Raw genomic sequence first — 19,164 nt, forward strand, 5'->3', positions numbered from 1 at the left:
TGGTTAGAGCGTTAACACGTGCAGTCAGGAGCGGTTACACTGTGATGAGCTGCAGGGGAGGATGGGACAGGCAGCGACAAGTAGCCACCTGGATGCAACCAGCTGCGAGCCATCTGTTTATGATTATGACTGCTAGATTGAGAATGTCCAACCGGCCACTTGTCATAGCCGTTGAATGTCATAATTGGTCCCTTTTTTAATCTCCTTAGCGAATATAGCCGGTCAGAGTTGAATTTGATGTAAATTATGTTGTCACCTAGCCGCATAAAAAAGCCACTGCACTCCATGGAAATTGCCACCCCCTGCATCTCTTAATCCAACCAGGCTCTCAGACACAGGGGTGGTTGGTTTAGGGGCCGCTAGGTGGCAGACATAGGCCACTGGGGATGGGAATAATTTAGTGCTGGTCTTTCAGGATGATCTAACCTTTAAATGCCTCTTAGGAGTCACGTTTAAGAGGTAGTTATTTGTATTTTTATTAAAGAATTTTAAGACATCCGAAATGCATTGTGCAACATTTGCAGGTGTAAAAGCAACAGTGGGAAATAAAGTGGTTTATTTTGCACAAAAAAAAAAAGAAGTTACTGAAATTAGAGCCAAAGAAACTTTCATGTGGATAAACAAAAAAGATCTGAAGTAAATTGGACTGACTAATAAACTGTAGCTCGAAACTAAAATTGCTGTGAAATGGGTATAAACAAAAATCTTATCATGAATAAGTCACGTTGACATTTGTCCAATGCTCATCCTCAGTCTTCACTGTGCAGCGTGTTGGCATTTCACCCCTCTGCTGTGCCAATATGTCCTCCCCCTCACTCACCAGCTCTCTCTCCCTTCTCTGTCTCTCTGTCTGAAGCCAATCTGATTTGCCCCTGGGCTTCTGTCGGCAAAAAGAGGTGATAAACACCGCAACCATGACAACCGGTGAGCCAGACACACGCCTGAGTTCCTGTACCCTAATGGCTTCACTTGGCATCCTCTCCTGCTTTTAATTCATCGAGTCCAGCCTTTACCTGAGCTGGGACAGACAAAGGCAGGCGTCAGCTGCACCCTTAGCTCATCCTCATCCTGTCTCTTCAGATACCAAGCTGATGGTACATTTACCAGCACGTGAGATGAAACACTTAACGCTAAAAAAAACCTTCTTAAAATAGAGCTCAGGAATTAGTCACTGAATAAATATTTCCTCTGTGTGATTAATATCAACACAAATGTTGGAATATGCTGATTTTTCCGGCGCAGAGAAGTGAAAGCACTGAGCTGGCACTTTAATAAGAGATTTTCACCAACATATCCTATTGATCACTAATGGAGCCCCCGTGAAAACACTGTGAAAGATTTTTTTTTTTTCAAAGTTCTGGGACAAGGCATGCGAGCACAAAGCTATTGCTCAGCTGAAATTGCAAGGCTGCGGTAATAGCGAGGATAAGCAGCCTATTAGAACTGCGTGAAAGTGCTTTTACGTGCGTCGCCACGTGAAAAGTTTCAGAGGCAAAAATGGCAGGCTGGTGCCAGTGATCGATTGGCCAGGCCTCTTGTGAGCCATGAACCTCCCCTTTAACGCCGACACATATGGCCTTTTCATGGTGGGGTAGATTGTATTAGCGGGGCTGTGACATGAGCCATCATAATTCCACATTTTTTCCACTTTTGTTCCCCTCTCTATGACTCGAGCCCAAATTGAAGTTCAGATCGGGCACCTCCGGCCTCCCCAGAAAAATGTGTCTGCGTGGAAATGCAATGTGGAATGCAGCCGGCTGAATCATGGTGGGTATTAAGAATTTGTCCCCTCCTCGGACAGCTTCCTGTGGAGTCATTGGAGGAGAGCCTTTACCTTAAGACTCCAAGAGGGCAAGGTTCCCATGGCAACTGATTTGAATCCTAATTAAAACAGGAGATTCGATTAATTAGTTCAGAGTGTGTGTATGTGTTGCATGGCTGTCTGTATGTGGCATGTGTGTGGGAGTCAGCATGTTCTCGTGAGTCACGCTGGATTTAGTGCGTAGTTATGCTAAATGAGGAGGGGGTGTTATATGCCTATATGTGTGCGTGTGTGTTTGTGCGTGTGTTCGGGAGCCTGTGGGTAATCCTGTGAATCACTGCTGTGTCTTTTCAGCTTGTGTGTGCTCCTGTGTGTGTGTGTGTTTCATGTCTCCCGGGAGGCTTGTCCTTGCCTGCAGTACCACTGTGTGAATCAGAGGTGAGTCCTCTGGAGTTGCCCTCTGCTTTAATCTGGAGCTAATGACAGACCCACCTGCCCTCCTGGCCATCCTCTCCCCTCCATGTCTATCTGTTGGGGCCCCCACTCTGCCTCACTCTTCACCGTACACCTCAGCAACCTCCAAATTCCCACTGCTCATTGTCTCCTGTTCGCTCTCTCCCACAGCTGGCCTGTTTTTGTCCCCTTTTTGTTCCTTCTGCCCCCTTCTCCACTTCCAGTCGCTTTCTCCTCCTTCCCACAGAGTACAGGGTGCCCTTGCCTGCCTCTCTGATTGCCTCATCCCACTGAGTAACCGGGGACTTGAGGCAGTGCGGGCCCCAAAGAAAGCAAAACACGTGTTCGGGGACGGCACAACAGTATGTGAACAACATGTAGCTTTGAGGAGGCTGCCTGACCCATGGATTGGCAGGGGAGAGGAATAATCCACGTTCTTACTCTTGTCAGCGTGACTGCTTGTCCTCGAGTCTTCACTGTGTCTGCAGTCACGCATGCAAGCTGGTCCCCGTGGATGCCTTGTGAACAAAAGCATAATTGGAGAGAGCTACCAAACTGGGATGACCGCTCGGTGCAAAGGGAAAAAAAATACAGCGGAAGGAGATGAAGCAGTGAGCAGCGAGAGGGAAAACTAAAGGGAAGGAATCAAAGAAAGAATGGCATGTAAACCAGCCTGAATTGACAAGAGCCCTCGGGAGAATCAAAGTACGAAAGTAAAGAAGGGAAAACAAAAAGGAGGGAGAGAAGGAAAGGAAGGAAGAAAGGGGTGTGGAATATGAGAAATCTAAGTATGATCTGACAGAAATAATTCAGATGGGAGAAAGGGAAAGACTTTGGAGAAGGAGAAAGCGGAGGAGGAAGAAAGGAGAAGTGGCTGAAATGAAACAGAATGAATCCCCATCCATTTCAGCACTGGACAGCTCCACAGACAGCACTAGGCCAGTATAAATAGATCCCCTACTTTACAGGCCCCATCAACACTCCAAAAAAGTACTTTATGTGCTCAGAGCGACTCCTACCCCGAGAGAACAGACGCGTAGGTATCTGATGGTGCCCGATAACCATCTTCTTTCAGTTCCTCTCCGTTTGTTTTCTTAATTTAGGGAGCCTCCACGGTTCAACGACGACACCACTGTGAGAAAACCGAGTGTTTTTTCTCCCAGATTTCTCCGTCACGGGTATTGTTGCACTGCGAGGTAGTAGACAGTGCAACCTCAGGTCTGGGATCACTTTGCTTCTGCCACAGATTTGGCACCAGCACTCACAAAGGTGGAAATAATATCTCAGCTGTAAAAAAAAAAACAACCCCTTATTAGCTTATTTATATACAACCCTCGCATTATGGAAGAATTAAATGCATGCATGTGTCTGCAAGCAATCTCCAACCAAATGCATGTGTTCATGTGGCTGTGCATACATGCCCCTGTGTCTGCCAGCCTGTTTCCATTGCAAGCGAGCATTAAGTAGCCTTGTGGGGAAGCTGTAATACAGACTAATGCACCTGAGAGCCCTGAAATCTATAACCATCATCTACATCTCCCTGATATTACTGGAACCGTCTCTGTTACTGTTTCTGATAGGAATCTCCAGGGAGAGCTTTCCCCCTCCACTGCTGTGGGGAGAGGTATGGAGAGAGGGAGGAAGGAAGGAGGAAGGAGGGAGGAGGGTGTGCATGAGGGAGAGATGCACCTCTCCATTTCCTCAAGGTGATTCACCTTAATGCACGCTGAAATCAATGTGAAATTGAACTGAAAATTGAACTTTCAGCTCAGTAATGTGGAAGACATGTTGTTATTAAATCTTTTCCTATGGCCATGAAACCGGCTGACTGATATTTGAACGCTTTGGAATGCACGTTTTTCATCACCGTGGCCTCGCCATAGTGTCCTCGATGGAAGACCCCAGTCCACTGGGTCCACTCGGAGAGGGAGGGGACTTCACAAGTGGCCCTATAGCTGCCACTTAGAGGCTGTATGGATGGTGGCAGCAGCCGCACAGCAGGCTGTGATTAGCCGATGTGGGAAGCTAAATCCAGTCCTGATGGTGGTTGGTGATGGTGGTGGTCGGGGGGGGGGGACTTCACTGCATCCCCGCGGCATCTGTTGCGCCCACCGCCTCCATTTGGCAGGACAGGTGTTTTGACGCACACTTCCAGGCCTCGCTGTAATCTACGCTTGTTCCCCCTCATCGAAAAAGTCACCACAGCCCCCCCCCAACCACCACCACCACCACCACCTTGACTGGTGGTTTGCTGTGTTGCGTGCCCGAGTGTGCGCGCGCATTTGCATGCGTGCGTGCGTGTGTGTGTGCGAGCGACGAAAAAAGCCAGCTGGCACGAGTCGCCATGGTAACACACACCGGTTTCACGAAATCCGTGGGTGCTTAAGGGCAAGAGGAGGGATGAATAAACTAATGAGATTATAAATTATTGTCGGTATAGCTGAACAGTCGGGGTGTTTTATTTATTTTATTTATTTATTATTATTTTTTTGTTAAGGCTGCACACGCGGGCAACGTGAGGAGAAAGTTTATCCGTAACTCTGCTGTGTCTTTTCCCGGTGATCTGTTAACGATGAAGAAGTGAACTGGCTTCCTCTCGCCGGTTGGATAAGGAGGAGGAGGAGGAACCCACCCTGCGCGCTTTTACGCCTCGTATCCAAACTAGCAGTTGCGCGCCGCCTTATTGTATGATTAATTCCGGCGCCTGCGTCCGTCCCTCCGTCCGTCTCGTCCCCCCTCCTCCTCCTCCTCCTCCTCTTCCTCGTCCCCCCTCCATCCCCTCTTCTCTCCCTCTATGAATTACCCAGTTGTGTTGCGAGATGTGGAGAGGATTCTCCATCATTACGCAGCGCTACAACTCCGCTCATTGCACGCCTGCTCGGCGGTCCAGTTGCCGCAGCTCCCACGGGCTGCACTGTGGAGACACGGACCTGCATCCTAAAGCCAATCGGTGTTTTCTCTCTCTTTTTCTCCCTCTCTCTCTCTCTCGCTTTTTATCCTCCACCTCATTGCAGTCTTATCACGTCCCCCCCTCCCTCTCTCTCCTCTTTGCTCTGGTCCCCCTCCCTCCCCATCCGCCTCAGCCGCTACAGGAGAGGGAGAGAGAGAGAGAGAGAAGAGAGTGCGGCTGAATGTGAACGACATGTCGACAGTCAGCCTCTAAAGTGTTTTCTCGGTCGTTCCCTAATTCTTTGGCGGCGGACTGAGTGAGTATTACCCGCATCCCTGCTCTGCTAAGCGTCGCTGTGTGGATCAGAGGAGGCTGGTGGGGAAGACACAGACAATGAGGAATGCAATTGGATTGCGTTACTCTGCCAAGGATTTTCATACCATAGCCTGGTAAATGTCTTAATAGGTTCTGTTAATGACTAGGCTGTTTAATTGGTCATGCCTTAATTCTGCTAACTATTACAATGTGCTTGCTGTAATGTGAGAGGGCTAATTGATTTTCTTGGAGGGCTGTGAGCTATCCAGCCTGATAGCCCTCTCTATACATTTGATCACTGATGCTGCTGCTCGCCTGATAGTGCAGGTCTGTGCTGAGAGCAGGGGCCCATGTAAAAGCCTGTGTGAAGCTGGGACGAAAGTGTGTGTGCGTGTGTATGTGTGTGTGTGCATGTTCTGACGGACAGAGAGGACAGAGAGGTAGACACTGGAATTATGTGACATGAATAATATGGTGAAGAATAAGCAGTGACCGTCATCTCTGGTTCGCTTGCGTCAGTGTGCGGGTCTAGAGGAGAGAGGAGGGAGAAAGAGAGGAAAAAAAACTCAGTCAGAGAGACTCAAGAAAGACAGGGAGGGAAGCCACACCTGTGTCAGGCCTGTGTTTCGATGGACACGGAGACATGGACAGATAGACGGGGAGAGTTTTCTGCTGTGCTTGTCACCAGTCCACGCACAAGTCTTTCTCGTTACCATAATGATGCAGAGCTATGCCGACTGCTGACTAGTCCACTTGGCTGACTGGAGAAAGAGGCTTGAGTGTTGATTGTGTTTCTTCTCATTAAGCAGAGATGGCCATCCACCAAAGCAGAATCTAACAGGAGGGATCCCAGTGGTCCATCTGGACTCAGTATTGATCTCCTCCATACAGGGGGGCTTCAGGCCCGGCGATAAACAATGCATTTCTTAGATGAAAACGAAGGCCTACTGGGATTGTGAATGGCTTGCATTTCGTATTGTTTTCCAATTTGTCAAACACTATTGAGCATGTCCCGTGAAGCATAAATGCTGCATACACTGGGTGAATGTTCCTCATTCAACCCAGAGAAATTATGTTTTCTCACTTGTCTCTGTTATTTTTTTATTCGAAGAATGCCCAACAAGTATTGCAGCAGTTTGTTATGAAAGCTCACATTCATCTACACGTGTCTAGCTACCTGTTTCTGTACTTGGCAGGCTATAAAAGCATACTTTTTGGATATGGTTTGACCTTTCTCACATTGTCTTCAGCACAAACACACACACAGGCATGAAACTTGGCTCCAGCTCTGTTTCTCTGTGAGGCGGGCGTACATTGTGTGCAGGGCGAGAGGAGGGCTTTGATGTAATCAATATCAGATTTCAGCTGTTTCACTGTGAGCTCTCATCCTGAGTGGCAGCCTTGACTGACTTCTTACTGCTTATGCAATCCCACTCCTCTCTCCCACCTCACCCATTTCCTCTCCCTTTGTACCTACTCTCTGCCCGTTACTCTTCCTTTTTCCGTCTGTCGCTCCTTTACTCCATTCCTTCACCTTGTTCCCATTTTTTCTCCTCCTCCTCTCCGTCTTCTCTTTTCCACCTCTCCCTTCATCTTTTTCCCCCCGTCATAATCATCTCTGTGATTGCTCTTCCTCTCCCGGGCGGTGATGTTTTCACTGCTGCCTCCTTGTCTAACTCGCTGATGCTAGATTATTGCTGTATGATTACAGCTACCATACCATCATGATCATTATTGCATTTCGCATGGCAGTGTTCAACACTGTATGAGCAGATCGAGATGCTTTATCCAATTTAGATCTCATTAAGACTTGAGAGGAAATATCCCCATGCAAGCCTCCGAATCTCAGCTGTTTTTCTTTTCTTTCTTTCTTTTTTTGTAAGTGTGTGTGTGTCTTTTTGTTGGCCAGGACTGCTGCAACTCCGTTCTCATTCTGTTGTTATTACAGTGCCATTCTCATCATCATCACCGCCACCATCACTATCACCATCAGTTCATGCTCCTGTCTGTCACTGCGCTGCCTTCACATCAGCCCTTTTGAAAATTTTGAAGAGTTTTGATTCGCCGCGATGCTTTCACTCCACTGTCATTATCACAATAATGATTATGACAGGACTGGATGGCTGTTGATAGCCTAACGTATTTTGCTGATTGATAATATGGGGTATTTGGTGTCTCATCCTCCTCTTCTCTGATTGCCATTCATCTTATTAAATGAAGCAGTTCATTAGACAGAGGCATTATGAATCTGATTTGCATTCACCCATATTCATATTGCATGCATTAAAACAACACATCCGTGACATTTCGGCTTCACCGGGCATTTGAGAACACAGATGAATATATTCATCACAAGGTTTACTGTTTTTTTTTACCCCCATTTGTCCAAAAAGCCACTCTGAAAATGACAAAATGTAATTCACAGGTGATCAAGCCCACATGTGTGCCTTTGTTGTGCATTTTCAATGTCAGTATTTGAATTTTTAATTCAACATTGGAGAGGCGAAGGGATTGTTGAGCTTGTTGTTTTTGAATTCATCTGTCCTCTTTCTTGTTGTAAACCCTCTGTATCTAAAGCCTTGTTTTGCTGTACTGAGGATGGTACATCTGACACGTTTACCACTATTCGGCTCATATCATGGCATACTGTGGCCCTCGGTTGGCCTATATATCATTATTTCAATATAATGTAATTCTTTCCTCTCGGCACTGCAGTCTGTGTGATTTAACATTTATTTCCTGACTGCTTTAATATGCTTGTGATGTATCATCAATCTGATTCATCCTGAACTGACTTTTTGCTGCTGCCTCCCTGGCTGTTTGCCCTCTTTTAACCATGCGTGTGTGTGTGTGTGTGTGTGTGTGTGTGTGTGTGTGTGTGTGTGTGTGTGTGTGTGTGTGTGTGTGTGTGTGTGTGTGTGTGTTTTCTGTCTGAATGTGTGCATGTTTTGCGCTGCGGCTTCGCCGTGCAGTGCGGTGAAGGGCCGATGCCGGGCTGTAGCCCCAGGCTGCTGAGCTGAGAGGGAGAAGCAGCAGGATGCAGTGGGTCACTCTAGCGGTGGCCCTCGGGTGTGTGTGTCTGTCCCGGGCATCGCACACCCCGACCCCCACCCCCACCTCCACACACACCCCTCTGGTGGACAACTCTGAGGAGGAAGTGGACGAGCCGTGCTTCGAGCCGTGCACGTGCGAGGTCAAAGAAGGCGTGCTGCACGTGCACTGCGATGGGCGGGGCTTCACCAACGTCAGCCAGGTATCGCTCTTCTTCACCCCTCTCCTCCATCGTGTCCGTGGAAACTGCACTGCACTTTACTGCAGCGTCTTTTAACTTATTAAAACGCCATCTAATATCCGGTCTGTAATGTGGCTTGTGGGTGTTTTGGACTCTTAAATTCATGTAATTAATAAGATAACTAATCAGACCTTTAATTAATCATTCAGGTGTCACAGTCATGGGTCCGCCCTTTCAAACTCAACCTCCAGAGGAACTCTCTGAGGCGTCTCTATAGCAACGGGTTTCAGCACCTTGGCAACGCAGTGTCGATAAACCTTGGCAACAATGCGCTCCAGGACATCCGAGTGGGAGCCTTCCACGGGCTGGCCAAGTTGAGACGTCTGTACCTCCACGAGAACAAGCTGGAGGTCTTCAGAAATGACACCTTCGCCGGCTTAGAGGCTTTGGAATACCTCCAGGTAGGCTTGAGGCGATGATCCATATTGATTATCAATGGCTGACTGAATAATTTACAAATTTGCCCGAGATTACAATAGATAGCTGTGACAGAAATAGTCAACGGGAAGCAGGTGGCCGGGGTGACGGAACGGCCTCAACATCTCTGTGCATTTTTCAAATGAGAGTGCCTCAGCTTTCGGTTCAGTCTATTTCCCAATTTAAGCAATTACATGTTCATCACATTTTCTCTTTCCTACCTGCAGGCCGACTACAATGTGATCAAACGAATCGACAGCGGCGCTCTGAGGTTCCTCTACAAGCTTCGAGTTCTCATCCTAAATGACAACCTGATCCCAGTCTTGCCTGCTCATCTGTTCAGGTTAGATTCTGATTATTTTACTGCGACGCTTTTGAATTACACCAGGACTGATCTGCAGAAATATCAGTGTCAGACACAATTAGTCACTCTGTGCTGTTGAATTAATGTTTCTGTGCCATACTATTTCACATCACAAAAGACAGCTTAATCATCAGATAAAAAGCAGATTTCTGTGCGATGGAATGTGTGAACCCTTATTTTATCTTACTATCACATTGTCCTTTCATCTAACCTAGCTAACTATCTCCCTCCTCCTCCTCCTGTGCCAGATCTGTGTCTCTGACTCATCTGGACCTGCGGGGAAACCGTCTGAAGAGCCTGGCATATGCTGGGACCCTGGAGTACGTCGGCCGCTCCCTGATGGAGCTGCAGCTGGAGGAGAATCCCTGGATCTGTGGCTGCGAGGCAGTGCAACTACAGCAGTGGCTGGGTCAGATCCCCTACACGGCTGTAGTTGGGGAGGTTACCTGCGAATATCCCTTCCACCTTCATGGCAAGGACCTGAGGGAAATCCCCCGCAAAGAGCTGTGTGCTGACCTCCCGGATAAAGAGCTACAAGGAGAGGGAGGTGGTCCAGCAGCAGGATCACAGCCTCAGCATTGGCCCCCTAACTCCAAACCCAACCCGCATCCTGGGCGAGCCAGGCCAACTAAACCGTCCTCTATGGTGAATGGCTCCCGCCAGAACACTCATACTTCCTCCACTTCGTCGTCCTCTTCCTCGGCGGAGCGTAACGACAGGGAGAGGCAGCCGAGGCCGACTAAAAGGCCCCGGCAATCCAGGACATCTCCCACACCTCGCAGTCTGATGCCCAACCAGAATCCCCCCGTGGCCGGTTACCAAACACGGCCCCCCATCCCTATTATCTGTCCGCTGGGCTGCACTTGCAACCTACACATCACAGATCTGGGCCTCACTGTCAACTGCAAAGAGAACGGCTTCCTCAATGTGTCCCAGCTCACTCCTCGGCCTCTCAACGGCCGCAAGCTCTACCTGAGTGGAAATTTAATCCAGAGGATCTACCGCACAGACTTCTGGAATTTCTCCAGTCTTGACCTGCTTCACCTGGGGAGCAACCGCATTTCCTACCTCCAGGAGGGGGCTTTTTCAAGCCTAACAAGCCTGAGGAGTCTCTACCTGAATGGAAACAACCTGGAGAGACTGAGCCCCCACATGTTTCTGGGGCTGCAGAATCTAAGGTAGGATGTGTTTTGTTTTTTTCCCCCCAGCATTTCAAGCATGTTCCCTTCACTGTACTTGAGAGGAATGCACAAGCTGAAACCACATGTCAGCTTAGGTATTTAGAGATTTGTTTAGGAGTATGTGGAAATTAATTTCACTGTAATACTGGCATAGCACGGAGCAGAACATTTTGATTACCATTATGCTCGAGTTTGATTGAAATGAAAGGTGCCCATTCTCTTCCAGGAGTGTCATTTGTTAGTCACGCTGCCTAATGGCATGCTTCAGTTGAGGTGTGAGCCTGGTATGAGTGACAACGTGAAAATTAATGTTTTTTTGTATTTGCATACAGAGGTGTTGATAAGGCAGTGAGACGTCTGGGTGATGCCAGGAATTTGTGTTTTGGAAGAAGGCTTATAATAGAAAAAAAAAAACAGGTTGTCAGAGTGATGCATATGTGCATCATTGTCAGATTAAGCTTTAAAAAAACAGTTCATTTCCAAATAATGCATATCTACAGTCAGTATTTATTCAGTGAATTAAACACTGATAAAGACAACGGATCAGTCCGCGCTCTGCTGTCGAAAGAATGAGCAGCTTTGTGCCATGACACCTTCATATTCACAGCGTCTTTCAGCCTTTTCAGCTCCTCTGTCTCTATATTTCAAGATAAGGTTCAGAAAATCTACAGAGCCATTAATCTGACTATTAATCAATAATAAAGATCCTCTCTGGACATTCAAAATGTCTACCTCTTAACCTCTCGTTAGCCTTTGTTAGTGACTTAATGGTGGGAGAGCGGGATAAGTAATTCAAACCAGATCTGTTTCAGCAGTGGAAGTATATTCAGCGACCAGCATGCGGGGGGAAAAGTCTCCATTCAGACTTCACGCTGATTTCTATTATTTAAAAAGAAAAACTTAAAAATTCAACGTTTGCTTAATATGATTTAATGAGATATTAAGGCGTGCCAAGGCCAATGTAAGTAGTCATCAGAGTAAAATTACACAATATCATTTGATACCGATCAGTTTATAAGCTGTGAACAGGGAATGAGAAGATTAAATTAAATTTCTGTTATGACTTTGTGACTTGAATATTAACTGGTGTGGGGTGCAGGGAGAGCCAAAATACCCTCAGATTACCTCAAAATTAAATGTGTGCAAATGGCATACTGTGCTAAGGGAGAAGCCTGGTTCAATTATTTGCCTTTTTCCATGTTCTTTTTAGTCTCCTTGCATGCAAACACCGTGACACTGCTTTCTCATTTCCTGTCTTTAGATACCTTTATTTTGAGTACAACGAGATCCGCGAAGTCGATCCTGGCACTTTCGACTCCATGCCGTCCCTCCAGCTGTTGTTCCTCAACGCCAACCTACTGCGGAGCCTCCCTCTCGGCGTGTTCTCCAGAGTTAATCTGGCTCGCCTCAATCTGAGAAACAATCACCTCCTGCAGCTTCCCATGGAGGGCGTGCTGGAACACCTCACCGGCCTCGTGCAGGTTGGTGTAACCCTCTATTACTACATTACTGCCAATGATTGCGGCGGGTTTCATTGCAGGTGGATGCTTGGATAAACAATTCTGATCCGCTAACCTGTGAGTGTGTAAATGAGTCAGATACCTGGCAGGAGGCTTTTAACAAATTTAGGCCAAATAAAATGCATTTTCGCTGAGTGACAGTAGCAGGGTGAGGAAAAAAAGCGCCCGGAGATTATTAAATTTGATCACTCCCCGTCAATTTACTAAACAAAAGTGCGCTTAATTACACAAAGTATATTTATTTCAAATGTCAGACAATAAGATTACAGAGAACTAATAGATTGCCAAGACACGTTGTATTATCGCAGCTTGATGAAGATAAACAAAACAAGCTGAAATATTGGATCAAGCGAAAGCCACATATTTAAAAAGAAAAACTTCTGGCAGCCCCTGATCTCCTGGCCTGTGGCACAGCTGCAGTTTCCTCCGTCATCTGCATCGTCTGTTGTTTTGAGAGCTCTGCTGTGGCATGTGGGACTATGGTTGCGCCTCAGGTATTCTAATTGGAAAATTGCAATTGACTTGATTTGCATAAGTGGTCTTAATAAATCAAGAGCTAAACTGGAGAAAGCTGAACTCCTCAAGTTTTTGTGCACGGTGGTAATTAATGCACCTTTTCAGGAAACAGACTGCGCTGTATGTGTCATATTCATCTTTTTTTTTTCTTCCCTTTTCCTTCCACCTTACCTCGCACATTTGACTGCAGCATTATGTGACTGGTTTGCTGTACACAATGCGCCGATAAGGACGGCACCACTGCCGTTGACTTTCTTTTTTCTATCCTGCCTCCTCTCACTTCAGCAAATTTAGTGTACCAGGCTTTTCTTAGACAGCCAGAGTTGAATGAGGTAAGGTGGGTGTAGATTAGCCTGAATGTCATTGTGAATTTCTGTTTTACTTTGCTCCATGAAAAATTCCTGATCCAAGGTAGTGTGGGTGAGGCTGGCAGTTCAGAGGCTGTTTCTAAATGTTTGCTTCGGGGAGGGGGGGGGAAAGAAGGACGACGTTTACGGAGCTTAGCGGAAACCACGTAGAAGTGTATTATGTTCTCTGCGCTGTTATACACCTCTGATGTCCGAGAGCATTAAAGCATTCACCAAATGGAAGGACACAGTAGGCTATATTCATAAAGCCCAGCGGTGTCACCATTGTGGTGCTCCAAATCTGTGCCACAGTAATTGAATTCATTCATTTACCCGGGTTGTTATTACTCTGACAAAGCCACATTAGCGCTGCCCGTGGTCTGCAAAAAATAATGTGACAATGATATCACCTGTTGACTTAACGCTGGTCTGTTTGAAGCTCGGGAAACTGGGATTTTCTGGGCGCCGGCGTGTGCTTTCGGAGCCAGAGTTTGCACAGTAAAAAAATCAAAGGGGTGACGCAGATGGCAGCAGGGTTTAGCTCACAGCTGCTGTAAAAAAGCAGTCCATTTTGATAATCATAAAGCAGCAGCATGTATAGCTTAGAGTCATTGTCACCATCAAGAACAGGATTACACAGCTACACCCACTTGCATACGCTGATATGAAAAATAGCTCCTTGATATGGCTGTTATTCGAAAAAAAAAAACCAATTAGTGTGACATTAAAGACAAAATTAAAATTGCTGTGGTGTGTATCATTTCGTAACTAGAAAATTAATGGCAACACAAGAGCAACTGAGCCTTAAAACTAGTCGGGGGGGAGGGGGGGGTTATCAAGTGGTGATTCAGCATCTGAGTGGATGCCAGAAATAGGTGCATTTCAGGAATACATATGTCGTTTTCAGTACAGAACACGTTGTCTATTACGGCAGTTTGTTGTCACTGGCAGCTGTAATGAGCAAAGTCGCCCCTGGCCACGTTTCACCTTATTGTGATCAGATAGAAAACCAATTGTCGGTCAGGAAAGTCACGATGGAAATAACATGATAGGTGTTGAACAGAAACTACCGCATGTAACGTTTAACATAACTTTGCCAGTCTTCATTCGGTCATGTTCCTCAGCACATGAATCTTTAAAGGGAAAAATGCTTCTTCCCTTTGGTCCAGCAAATTGGATGATAAAATCAATAGCACTCTAATATCTTCATGCTTGATGTGAAGCCTGAATCGGCAGCTGATTGGGTTTGTTTGGCAGAAACCTAAATTCATATATATATTTATTTATAGCTTGGAGAGCCGAGCCACCCTATTTGTCAGGGTAAGCTTCCTAATGCATGAGGCAGGAGGTTTATCCACAATAAAATTATTAGAATTTGCAGGATTTTTGGAAGGTTGATACAGGATATTTGTTTAGAATCTGCAGTAGAAATAGCCTTTAATTACACTAAAAATCCGAACATGTCTTCCGCAGAATTCAAAACCCAATTATTGTACAAAATATACCAGGGATTATTATGGTAAAATCTCCTCCTTACTTCCTGTTAGACACTCCTGTTTCTGTTATTGCCCACCAATGGGGATTTTCCTGCTGTTTTGACATCTGTTATTGATAAACAGTATCAACCAATAATACGTCCCTCAGTTGCCTATCTTTACCCCATTTGGCGACCTAGACGTTCTTACTCAACAAAGCGGGATGTCTTTGCCAAGTTTGGAGTTTGGGGACTCAAAACAGGATGTTCTCATAATTTTCTGACAACCTGATAGCTCTGTTTAGTCCTTATTAAGACTTTTGGGGAGTCTGGAGGAGGTATTGCTCAGTTTTTCTCGGAACGCAGTTTCAGGTTATGAGGACAGAGTACCTTCAAAGCAGCCAGTGTTCGAGGCACTGCTTCTGTTGATTACGAGCTCGATGCCTCCTATGAATCTTCATATAAATATGTATAGGAATGATCATATGGGGAGTGGCATTTTATCACACCAAAAATGCTTTATTTTATGTAGATACTAATAAGAGGCTTACCCAAATAATTAGTTGCAAAGTATAGTCTTTTTCAGATTTTTTTGTAGTCGAGGAATAAATGCTAATTTACATTTTAAATCACACAAGAATAATTTTGTGCAACTCCACGGGATTTTGTACTAGCTTAACTTTTCATGCATGTTACAATAGTACTATTAAACACATGTAATAGTTTAAAAGATAGACAGAGACAGACAGACAGACGTTACATTTAACAGAAAAAATTAAACTGATGTCGTACAATCAAGGTGCAAAATTTCTGGTAAAGTGATTATAACACTAAAATGTAAAACAACTTCTCACCTGTAAAATATAACTTGATGTCCCTTAGTTCTGGCTTTGCTTTTGTTCCACTTTCCAAAAGCAGCACAAAGATCTAGTGTTTTCTATGGAAATAGGTTAGAACACAGTGTTTACATCCTCACAAGCCCGGATGTGACATCTATGTTTATATATACCTATGTGGCACAAAGTCTGGACAGATCTGCCCAGAAGCAATAACAGAATCCGCTGTGAACACTTCTAAAGCTCACTAATTATGAATTATTCCTTGTTTGTCAAATATGTCCAAAAAGACATAAAGAAACTCTCAGTGCAGTGTTATAGTCCACTCACTCTTTCTTGGCCACAACTTCCTGAATTATCGCTGCCTCTGACCGACTCAGCAGCTCTTAGCAGTCGAGATCCTTCACTGGTTTCAGATCAGTCTTGATAAACACAACATGATGCTTCCTGGGTGGAATCTCACTGATAGACAAGGGAAAGCTACAGAAACAATCATGATGTGATAACCCTGTTGCAAAAAGGTGTTTGCGAAGCTATTAGACGAAGATGAGGAGATTGATACCGCCCTCATATCTGTTCCTCAAATATTAGAGTAAGAGTCAGCAGCTGGTTAGCATCGCTCGGTACAAAGGGTGGAAACGAGGCAAACGGCTAGTCTGGTTGTGGATGAGGATAGCTGTAAATGTTGCTTTTACAGTTTGGTGTAGCTGTAGATGGTTTAGTAAAGAAAAAGACATAAGGTCTTAGTGAGATGTAAAGATGACAGGAGGTGAATTTTCTGCACTAGAATAATGTTTTCAACAAAATATTTGATACAAAATACTTATCTGTGGTGATGTGCTGTGTGACTAGTTCACATGAAAATGAACTAATATGAGCTGAACAGAATAATCCTAATCATTAAAGTCATGCTTAATTTCACGATTAAAGCTAGTATTCTTGGTGATGTTGTGGTTCGTAGTTCTAAGTGACTTCTGGGTGAGCAATAAGTGGGTTTAATAGCATGATCCAATTCTAGAAGTCCACTGATAGTCATTATTTCCACTCCGCATCCTGTGCATTGAATCTTCTCAACACAATAAAAAGCAGTTAATATGTTTATGCAGTGAAAACAAGTTCTATCTGTTTTTTATATAAAACAGCATTTTAGGGAAAATTGCACAGCGCAGCAAAAAAACTCCCCACCACAGGTGTTTTAAGCATAAATACAGTAGCTCAGTAAAAGCCTCTGAAATTAACAGGCTTTTAGCAGCAGTTGCAGAGTTTGCAGTCTCCTGGCAAGCATATTTTCTGTTTCAGCTCAGAAGATGGACTCATTGACTGTCAGTCTCATTTAGCATTAAATGCCAACAAAGTCAGTTTAGCTCATGTTACTGGACTGTTAGATGAATTTCCCTGAAAAATAAAGCCAGCATATTCTCGCTATTAAGATAAGAGTAATGTAGTGTTAATAAGCACTAGTATTCAATTATGTGTAGGAGTGGATAATACGCCATGACTTAATTAGTATCAGACCTATTATTGCAGGATTATTTCAAGATCAATAGCCTGTGTTTTCGTATTTAGTCAGTGTTGATGTGGTTCAAATTAAAATGGCTTTTTGACCTAAAATGTTTGCTATATTCAGTTTTCAAAAGAGCAAAATGTAATGGATTTTGCAGTTTCTACAACTGAATACAGCAAGAATTAAGGTGAAAAATAATTTATGTACATGCCTTTAAATCATACTTAAATCAAGGAACATGTGACTGCATTTTGAAATTATTAATATTTCCAGAGTACATTAACGTGTGAAGCGGTTATAAACTGCATTGCTGGATTCTCTGTTAACTGTATATAGCAACTGTGAAAAGTAAACTATTTCTTCTGGAGTGTTTCTTACATGGTACAAAAACCTCAAATTTCTGGTTGCTGTTCAGTGTTGTATTTTTCTGTAAGTAGTGGACCAAACATTCTCGTTATGCCATGTCTACATACTAACAGTTTGCAGCACATTTCAAACACAGAAGAAAATCCAGATCCCTACTACGGCTGCATTAAAAGTCAGTGTTTGTTTTCCTTCCGAATAAAAGATTAAGGGCTTCTTTCTAGACTCGCCATGTTGCGCTGATGTTCAGCTATCACACAGAGGCAGAGATGCCAATTTCTTCACCGACAATAGCCTCGATGGACCAGAAACTCTCGCTCTTTGCTATTACTACCACTCTCTCTCCACCTACATGAAACACAAACCACTGGATAGAACAAGTTCATGCCCCTTCTCGAGGGGTTGCCGATGTCGCTCTGGGAAATATGGGAAATCACTATCTGAGGTAGAAGTCTACGATACAGGCGAAGGGAGTGCAAGTGCACTATGAAAGTAAATGACAATGCTTCAGAAAGTAAAAAAAAAACATCTTCTGGAATGCGCTCAGCATCATAAGCTCATGAGATCTAACGGTGCAAGTGCAAAGAATCCATGCGTAAACTGCTTTGGCGGCATTCCTTGGCTTTGTATGTATAACATACTTTAGCCATGAAGACAGGTTTCCAATAGACACATTTTTCAGCCAAAGTAAATTCTGCGTATACTGCAGATTCTTCTTCAAATGCACTCCTTTCATGTTCTCTCTGTGTATTATTCAAAAGACAATGAAGCACATTCATCAGTATGGAGAGGGCTTGGCAAGCCGAGGCTCAGGGGCGTCTTGTCACCAGAGACTAGAGCAAAAATCTCCTGCACCAGAACCTCCAAAACCTGCTTATATTGACTATATTTCTGTGAACTAACTGGAGCAGTTCAAATGACTGACAGGTTATTGCTGTTTGGGCAAAGTGATCAATTAGAAGAGACACAGTTCAGCGAGAACGTTCTGAATGTCTCCCCTGATGTGAATTTTTTATAGCTCCTGAAGTAAATTTTGGACGATTATTGCTTGATCTTTGATCTCTGTCATCATGATAAAAACCCACAAGAGAAAATAAAGCGTGGCACTCACTATTTAAGTCAAGTTGAATGCATTTTTCTGACAAAAGAGGGTTTCTGATAGCCTAGCCATGCTAGATCCCATGTTTCTGACGGCACAAGGGTCTAGGGAAGCTCGACAGGGAGGGAGGCGGGCTAAAAGGTTGTCTATCAAATCCCTCTGCAGCAATTGGGTAGGTATACAACCAATCAGCGCAACGAATAGGCTGACGTGGTTCCGAGAGCACCGGCGGATTGTGGCTAAGTCCCATTAGCTTCCCAACCAGCGGAGCCGCGGAGCCAACTGGTATATTAAGAATTTGCCATATCCCGTCGGCATAAGTCCAAATACGCCTTTCTTCTCAATGAAACACTTAAGTGCCGTCCTTTGTTTATCTTTGAAGTTGAATTTTAGCTTCAAATCTTTAAGGGCTGTGGCCAAAGCCGAGTCGAAAGATAACTGTTTATTGTGCGCCGGTTGTTTGTCAGAATCGTCACGCCTCTGTCGTCACTTCGTTACGCCCGCCTTCTGACTCTACACTTTATGGTGATTGGTCCGGCCAGTTTTAGGAGAATCCAGCCTCGAGCCTTATGGAGGGTAACTAGACCCTCCCTGGCAGAGAATTAAATTAGTTGCCGTGGGTTGTCTAGCGCGGCTAGGCTAGGTTTCTGACACCTCACAGCAGGAAGGTTCTCGGTTCAAACCTGCTGCTAAGGTGGAGGCTTTCTGTGTGGAGTCTGCGAGTTCTTCCTGCAACAGTCGGCACAAAATGACACTCCTCTACCGCTAAAGTGCATTTTAAATTATGTTTTGAGGGAAATGCCTATTTGTATTGTTTTAAAAAACACATTT

At 44.8% G+C, this 19,164-nt stretch overlaps 1 protein-coding gene across 2 annotated transcripts in view; it reads left to right on the forward strand.

The window, feature by feature from the left end:
- The first annotated feature begins 4,971 nt into the window (after nt 1-4,971).
- Nucleotides 4,972-19,164, forward strand: part of LOC110951067 (SLIT and NTRK-like protein 3) — a 29,055-nt gene continuing 14,862 nt past the window's right edge. The window contains exons 1-6 of one of the 2 annotated variants that reach the window (XM_022193985.2): nt 4,972-5,554; nt 8,393-8,673; nt 8,862-9,113; nt 9,357-9,472; nt 9,742-10,671; nt 11,936-12,155. In XM_022193985.2, the coding sequence (XP_022049677.1) occupies nt 8,458-8,673; nt 8,862-9,113; nt 9,357-9,472; nt 9,742-10,671; nt 11,936-12,155 (1,734 nt within the window). In that variant the 5' untranslated portion in view covers nt 4,972-5,554; nt 8,393-8,457. The remainder of the gene's footprint in view (nt 5,555-8,392; nt 8,674-8,861; nt 9,114-9,356; nt 9,473-9,741; nt 10,672-11,935; nt 12,156-19,164) is intronic. The other variant, XM_022193993.2, reaches the window with a different exon arrangement.

Source organism: Acanthochromis polyacanthus, chromosome 1 (genome assembly GCF_021347895.1).
Source record: "Acanthochromis polyacanthus isolate Apoly-LR-REF ecotype Palm Island chromosome 1, KAUST_Apoly_ChrSc, whole genome shotgun sequence".
In the NCBI taxonomy this organism is placed as follows: domain Eukaryota; kingdom Metazoa; phylum Chordata; class Actinopteri; family Pomacentridae; genus Acanthochromis; species Acanthochromis polyacanthus.